Below are 7,727 nucleotides of genomic sequence, written 5' to 3' on the forward strand. Positions count from 1 at the left end.
AGGAGCTGTGGCAAACGAGGCGAGTGTCCCCACCCCGCCCCGCAGCTTGTTCCGGTGCCGACATGTACCCCACAGCTACACGGGCCGGCAGAGACCTCCAAGCCCCTGCTCGATCGCGTACCACCAAGGGGAAGGGCCTGGCCCAAGGCCATCCAGCAGGTCAGGTGGCCCGGGAGTCTGTTCAGCCTTGCCTCCCTGAGAGGCCAGCTCAGCCCTGGAGCAGGGAAGAGAGGCAGGTCCCCAAGAGGCCGCTTGTGGACAAGAGTTCCAACACACAGAGCGGTCACTAGCCACTTAGAGCCTCTGACCGAGAGTGGAGAAACAGGGAACACCACCGGCGATGATGTGAGGATTTCACCCTAGCCGACTAATGGCAGACTTACAGAAGGACTCCAGAATCCAGCAAGATGGGTGGAAGGTCCATCACGGACCATCTAGGCCACTGGGATACAGACAGCAACGCTGAGGCCCGGGCAGGGTCAGGAAGCAAAAAGCCCGTGAGCCAAGGCAGGTCAAGGAGATGGTCCGAGACTGACCGAGTGGCGGGGGGGTGGGGGGGCGGGGGGGGGGGGTGGGGGGAGGGGAAGCCCCCAGCTCCAGGGTCCCAGTGGGCAGCGCTCAGGGTGGCAGCCTCGGCAGCCTCGTCTCCCTGGGAGACACTAACTGCTCATCTCCTCCGAGAGCCACCTCCACGGCCCCAGCCTGTCGTCTGCTCTGTGGGCGGCGAGGGCCAGGCCGGGCCATGCTTGCTTCCCGGGGAAATCCGTGGCAGCCCCTCTCCACTCTGCAGCGGGCCCCGGGCAGCCGAGCTACCAGGGCTCCCTGGAGTCCCAGCGGCCAGGAAAGCGGTGCAACCTCATGTCTTCCTTCTGGATGTGCTCGTAACAGGACTGGCGGGAAAGAGGCGAGGCTGAGGGGCAGCCCCCCCGGCCCCATGCAAAGACACACCAATATCCAGGGGGCACCCGTCTCCCCAGCCTGGGACCACCCCGACCCACCTCCAACTCAGCCTCAGCTATAGTCTGCAAGGAAGGGGGGGCCTCCCCTCTCCTGTTATGCCCAGGGATGCAGCCTGGAACATGTGGGGGCCCCAGGGACCCCAGGGCTGGGGTGAAGTAGGGGGCCCTTCTCCAGCCCCTTTAGCAAGGGCAGGGCCAGGGACTCTGTGGGGCTCCGCCCACAGGAGCACATACAAGCAGTGAATTTGGGGTCCAGGGCAGGGAAGGCATCTGCACCACTGGCCAGGGTGTTTTTGCCTCCATCCACCACCTCTATCCCTCACCTCCAGGGCCGTGAGCAGGAAGTCACATAGGCCTCCTGTGTGGATGGGGTCCATCATGTCGCGGATCAGGTGGATCTCAGCTCCCAGGTGCTGGATTCTGGTGAACGCCCATCCCCACAGTGAGAGGGAGAAGGGGGCCCATCGGAGACAGGCACCAAGGAGCCGGGGAAGGAGCCCTGGCCTGGGTGGCTGGACACCTGGGCTGTGGTCCCTGCTCTGCTCCTGGCCCCCACGGGACCCTAGGTGGGGCTTCTCTGGCCTCAGAACCCCACTCCGTACCAAGAAAAGCTGTGTCCATAAACCCCAATGTTCAAAGACCTCCGAGCGGGTCTGGGCTGGGGGTCAGGGCAGGATGGGAGGTGGGGTCCTCCCACAGCCCACCCCACAACCCCCGGCCCGGCTGGGGCTCACCGGGCACGTGACACCACGTAGATGAGCAGTGGCAGCAGGTCGTCCATGGGCAGCTTGTGCTCCCGGCCCAGCACACGTGATACGGTGGCCTCAATTTCCCCGTATGTCCTCTCCAGCACCTCCAGCTTCTCCCTGGGGTCCACCGTGGTGCTGCAGCAGGGCGGCGGGCTCCAGATCAAGGCCCTCGGGTTCAGCCCCAACCAGGGGCCCCCACACTCCTGCCCCCCGCCAACCACCCTGCCCAGGGCGTGGACTCACATGATCTTCTGCAGACACTCAGTGGCTGACAGGAAGCACTTGTCCCTGACCAGGGAGAGCCTCTGCGTGGGGGGGCAGATGGATGAGGCCACGGTCCCCCCAGCCCTGTTACCCCCTCCCTCCCAGGGCCAGAGCTCTTGCCACCCACCATTCCCCATCACTGGCTGCAGGACAGCCCCGCCCAGAGTGACCCAGGGCAAGTCACAGCTCCACCATGAGCCTCAGTTTACTCAACTGTAAAGTGGGATAATGGTCTCCGGGAGGTTGGGAAGGAAGATAATGATCCCAACGGCCACTGGGTACCACAGGGGGTGGGTGCCCACGTCAGCGGCACTCCAACCCAAGGACTTGTTGAAACAGAGTCCAGGTCTGCTCTCTGAGTTTGACTCATTATGTCTGGGGTGGGGGGCGGGGGCCAAGAATCTGCTTTTCTAAAGGCTTCCCAGGTGCTGCTGGCCCAGCACATACACCTTGAGAGCCACCACCTTGTGTGGAGCGGCCCACCGCCCCCTCCCAACACTCCCATGAGGGGGCACCAACACCGCAGCAGTGACTACTCTCATCCAGGGGGGAAACTGAGGCTCCCGCCCACAGCTGCATAGCCAAGAAGAGGGGTGGAGCCTGGGTCTGCACCTGCACCTGCTCACGGTGGGCCAGCAATGGCCCCCTCACCCACACGGGAGATCAGAACAACCCAGAAAGCCAGTGTCTCCCCCCGCACCTGTTGGCCAGTGCTGCCCGGGCCCCTCTGTAGCAGGGAGGCAGAGGGCTGCTCAGAAGGCTGAATAGACTCTGGGGGCCCCGCTCAAGGCTCAGGTCTCCCCCTAGCTGGGGCAGGTAACGGACCCACCTTCTCACCTGATTGGTTGTCAGCGTGAGGTCCTTGAGGGGCCACAGGTGCCTGAAATGAAACAAGTGTGACACAGAACCTTTACCAGGAAGAGGGGGCAGGGTCTGAGGTCAGAGGGCGAATTCCCTGTACACCGTGTCTCCCAGCAGGGCCGAGCTTAGGAGATGGCCTCAGGGTCCACGATGGTCCACAGGGCAAGGGGAGGCTGGGAAGAGTCCTGGAGAAGGCAGTGCCCCAAAACTTGGATAGGGGTGAGGGGCAGCGCTGCAGGCCAAGGGACCCTGTGAGCAAAGTCCCGGGGGTTGGGCCAGAGAATGACAGCGGAAGAGACTGTTCTGGAGGCTTGGTGAGCTGGGGCAGGCTGGTGAACGGGGAAGGACGTGGGTGCCATGCAATGCGGCACAGGGCAGGGACCTGGGGAGACAATGGAGCAGGGAGGCCAGCATGGAGGAGGCAGCACAGAGGCAGCAGGAGGGGATGGGGAGGAGGGGACACTTGGGAAGCTGCTGGCACCCAGGTCTCTGGGCTGGTGACTAGTCAGTTGCAGGAGACATTCACAATGGAAGGGGAAACAGGGTTTCAGAGCGGGGGGCGGGAAGCATGATGGCTGTGTGACAAGGGAGACCGGGTGTGGGGCGGAGAGAGCACCCATGCCCTCCATCGGGCGGGTGGTGACGTGGAGCATCAGTGGATCAGAAGGGGCACTGAGGAGAAAGGATGTTTTAGCAACTGAGGGTAAAAGGGACCTGCTCCCAGAACAGTCCTCAGTTTCCCCTTGAGGACTTCCCCCCCCCCCCACTCTCAGTCCAGTTCCTGGGAGCAGGACACCTCTCCCCAGCCCCAGTAGTAGATGCTGAGGTAGACTGGCCAATGTGGGCCACAGCCAACATCTAGGGGCAGGCTCACGACCCAAGCCAAGCCAGTGAGGGACTTCAGCCAGAGCTGTCAGGAAGGGGACACCAGCAACCTGGAGCACAGTGGGGGGTGGAGCTGGCAGAGTATAAACTTTGAGTGGCTGGTACCATGTTTGGCACCATAAATGGGAGCCAGAGATACATCAGGAGAGAAAGAGAAGAAGTTGCTTCCCTTACCACGCAGTTAAGTACCTAGATCCAACCAGGCCTGAAGCTAGCAACACCAGCATAATCCTAGAACTCTGTGCGTACGTGAGCCAATGAACACCATCCCCTTTTCTACTAAAGACCACTGAACTCCGTGTGTACCCTCTGTGCACACGGGCCCTGGCAAACACGGCAAGGAGGGAAGGCTTACTTCTGCACGTCCAGGAACTCGAGCAGCTTGGTGTCAGGGAAGAGGCTCAGGTTGGCAATGCCCTGGCTGTAGAGACTGTCCTCTGTCTCGTGAAGCAGGAGGTAGAGAGTGAAGAGCTCCGAGTAGAAGCTGGGCAGCATGAGGGGCAGCACCAGGCCATGCACCTGCAGGTCCCTGAGTGACAGCAGCCAGGACAGGTTGGGGGGCGAGCAGGGTGGGGGCCCAGGGGGAGGGATCCCTGCTTGGGCTGCCCCTCAAAGAGCCCATAGAGCTCCTTGTCCCACAGCAAAAAGCGTCCCCGCCTCCTCCATCCTCTAGAAAACGCTTCCAAAGCCTGTTCTCAGTCATTCACTCCCTCGGTTGAAATCCGTGGCCCCCTGATCCTCTTGTTAGACGCTGAGAACCACTATGGCCACTGGGGCAGGACTGGATCCCCATGTGATTGAAAGCAAAACCAGGGCCCCAGATAGACAAGGGACTTGCAGCAAAGCACTCAGCAGCCATGTCAGGCTGGTCCAGTGCTGCCTCCTCGTTTCCTGGGCTTCCTAGGACTCCAGGGCGAAAGTTCTACCTAACATCTAACCCTATGTCCCACGTCTCCTGCAATGTGGAGACAGGCCTCCCTGATCACGATCTCTGGGCCTGAAATCTGAAGGCAAACTGTAAGGTTTGGTCTTGGGGGACGGAAGGAGACAGATTTAAGGACGCACTTTAACTCCCGCTCTGTGTGGCCTCAGGCTCAGCCCCTGCCAGGCCCTGAGAGAGGCTCACCGTCTGCACACCTGAGAGAGGAGACCGGGATGGCACCTTTACAACAAAGATGCACCTTGTGGCGGCGCCCCTGCCCAGGTGACCCAAGGAAGAGGCCGTGGGTCATTCTGATCTTCAAATGGTCAACAAACAAGGCTTGGTCAGTAGCATGAGCCCCCAACACTTCCCCGGAAGTACCCCTATCCCCCAAGGGAGGCTCCAGGAGTGAAGGTGGTCCTGAGCCTGGCTGCGTCCCGGGGGGGGGGGGGACCCTGCAGACCCCACGGGGGCGGTCACCTTGTCTCAGTACCCTCGTCCTCTTCGGGAGCTTGGCCCTTGCGCCGTAAGGCCACCTGCAGCAGACCCCTGCAAACCGGTAAGACAGACTGCGTAGTTGCCACTTCCCCGAGAACCCAAGTCACCGAAGACCAGGGCGGCAGGCTCCACCCTCCAGAGCCACGGAGCGCGAGGAGCCCAGCCTCCCAGACCTCTGTAGTTAGGAAGCTGGGAGCACAGGACCTCAGCCCGAGAGCGCTAGAACTGCAGCATCTGGGGCCCCCATCGGTAACGTTAGATGGGGTCTCGGCTCGGCCAGGACTGGAGATGGGGTCTGAATCCAGAGTCAGGCCCAGCCCGCGGAGGCTGAGAGCTCCCCTGGAGTCAGGGGTCAGCCAGGGCCTGGTCAAGGCTTGGACTCTGGCTACAGGCAATCCTTGCTATAATCTCCTACCTTCTAACCCCTTTGCTCACCAGCGGGACATTGACTGACCCACTCTCTGGTTCTTTCTCAGCCTGGAGGCACCATTCCCACCCAGGGCGCTAGGCAGAGCACCTGACATCGGGAAAGGACAGAGCCCTACCTGCCTGCTGTCATAGACAGGGCTGCTGCGTGCTGCATGTGCCACCCCGCTCACCTGTAGGCAGCCCAGAGTTCCCGGGCGTGCTGCTTCACCTCTTCCTGGGCCAGTGCCTGCAGGTGCTTGTTGGCCCCGATGCCTGCGTACGTGGCCTGGAAGGTCAGCATCAGGGTCCGGAGTAGCTTTCCCAGGGGGTGCAGCGAGTTGCTCAGAGCCTGGCAGGTGCAAAGGCAACAGAGAGGAGTTCGGGGCCAGGAGGTGGAGCACAGCACGCCCCAGCGAGGCTCCCAAGGCTGCTCCCATTTCACAGATGGGAGCACTGAGGCCCTCTGAGCAGAAGGGGTCAGCACCGGGGGCAGTGAGAAGGCCCCCCTCCGTGCACACTGCCTACCCTAGGGCCCTCACCTTCCTGAGGCACTCCCGCAGGGCCCTGGGCTCCCGGTGCAGCAGTAGCTCATCTAGGATGCCTTCCATTCTGTCCGCACAGGGCTCGGGCTGGGTCCTGGAGGACCAGGCACACGCGTCTCTCACCCACGCCTGGGCCCCGGCCCACTCCCTCCAGGAAGCCTTCCTCCCCAGCCCACTCGGAGCCCCACGAACCCCCGCCCTGGCCCTCTGGATGCCCCCACGGGTGCCCCCGTGCACACGCGCGCACACACACACACACACACACACACACGTGTACGTGTCTGCACCTACCTCTCGCAGCACAGGTACTCCTGGGACTTGCGCAGCTCCCTCGAGCTCTGCACGTGGAAGCCCAGCAGGGCCTCCTGCTCGTCCCCAGGGCAGCCAGCACTAACGAAGTCCCGGAAGGGGCCATAGACACCCTGCCAGTGGCTCTCCACGGGGAAGATGCCCACACCTAGCTGCCTGCGATAGAGGCGGGGGGGGGGGGGGGGGGGGGTGTAGTGGTGGGAGGTAGGGATGGGGCTGTGGTGGGCAGGGCCCAGTTCAGGCCCTTGGAGAGATGGGGACGTCCCTCCTGGCCCCGAGTCAGGGCCCAGGAAGGGTGGGTGGACTGGGGGGCGCTGACCTCCAAGGCTCCAGAAGAAAGGAGAGGCAGAGAGAAGGAGAGAGAGAATCTATTCCACAGTGGAGAAGAAAGGGACACACAGAGCCCTGGAAAGGAGACAGAAAGATCTGGAGAGCTGGAGGCCAAGTCCAGACAGCAGGTTCTTGGCCTAAGAGAGAACAGGGCCCAGAGTCCAGGATCCTCCCACCACACCTGGCTCCTTCCTGAGCTTGATCCAGTCTTGGCCAGCAGGCCTGGGGGTCTGGCCACGTGTGTGCCTAAGGGAGCCCCAACCTCCCACGCCACGTTCACAGATTTTCCTACACCTGCACCCCACCCAGGCTTGGCCACACCTCTGGGGTTTGCTGTCTACTCCCAGCTCCTGCTGTCAGGGAGAAGCATGCAAGCATGAAGGCTCTAGTAATCAACTCTACTCCCTCCCAACTGAAATGCCGCCTGGGACCATTAGAACGACCACCTGCACCTCAACAGACATGGTAAAAGTCACCACTTGAACTACAGTTTTCCAAGGAAGAACACCGTCCCCATGGGGAAGAAGTCAATCCCCTTCTCAAAGACCCCATGATAGTGACAATGAGTCCACTTTGCAAGTTTCCTTCTTCACCCTGGCTGCCAGGGAACTCAGAGCCAGGTTCATGCTCGGTCATAACCATCATAGGACTTATTTGTCCCTTCCTTTCCTTTAAGTTCAACTCAGACTTTTATTCTCCATTTTATTCTTGTTTATTTGTGTTGTTTTTACAAACTGTCGTGTACCCTTCCCAGAAAAAAAAGCAGGGTCTAAGCAAAGCCTCCGCATAATATTTTTCTCTGGTTTTTTGGTGTGTGAAGTTATGCCGTGGCCCTTGATCCTAAGAGTCCCTGACTTGAGGGCGTGTGACCTGAGCTCTCTGAACTCTCCAAAGAGCTAAGAGGAAATACAGAAAAGCTCCCCTGATGAGGCCTGCATCCCTGGGGTGGAAACCACACACACACACACACACACACACACACACACACACACACACACAC

General features: G+C 61.1%; 1 protein-coding gene across 4 annotated transcripts in view; it reads right to left on the reverse strand.

Moving 5' to 3' along the window:
* Positions 1–408: 408 nt before the first annotated feature.
* The window catches only part of ALS2CL (ALS2 C-terminal like), a 22,176-nt gene continuing 14,857 nt past the window's right edge, over positions 409–7,727 (reverse strand). For 2 of the 4 annotated variants that reach the window (XM_073901071.1, XM_025885349.2), the window contains exons 17-26: positions 6,380–6,553; positions 6,086–6,182; positions 5,738–5,895; positions 5,121–5,189; positions 4,074–4,247; positions 2,810–2,852; positions 1,952–2,013; positions 1,694–1,843; positions 1,283–1,379; positions 409–890 (exon numbers count right to left, since the gene is read on the reverse strand). In XM_073901071.1, the coding sequence (XP_073757172.1) occupies positions 810–890; positions 1,283–1,379; positions 1,694–1,843; positions 1,952–2,013; positions 2,810–2,852; positions 4,074–4,247; positions 5,121–5,189; positions 5,738–5,895; positions 6,086–6,182; positions 6,380–6,553 (1,105 nt within the window). In that variant the 3' untranslated portion in view covers positions 409–809. Of the gene's footprint in view, positions 891–1,282; positions 1,380–1,693; positions 1,844–1,951; positions 2,014–2,801; positions 2,853–4,073; positions 4,248–5,120; positions 5,190–5,737; positions 5,896–6,085; positions 6,183–6,379; positions 6,554–7,727 lie in introns of all 4 variants that reach the window. The other 2 variants (XR_012380874.1, XM_073901072.1) reach the window with 2 other exon arrangements.

Source organism: Callorhinus ursinus, unplaced genomic scaffold, assembly GCF_003265705.2.
Source record: "Callorhinus ursinus isolate GAN/ISIS: 27379988/994484 unplaced genomic scaffold, GSC_fseal_2.0 scaffold15, whole genome shotgun sequence".
Taxonomy (NCBI): domain Eukaryota; kingdom Metazoa; phylum Chordata; class Mammalia; order Carnivora; family Otariidae; genus Callorhinus; species Callorhinus ursinus.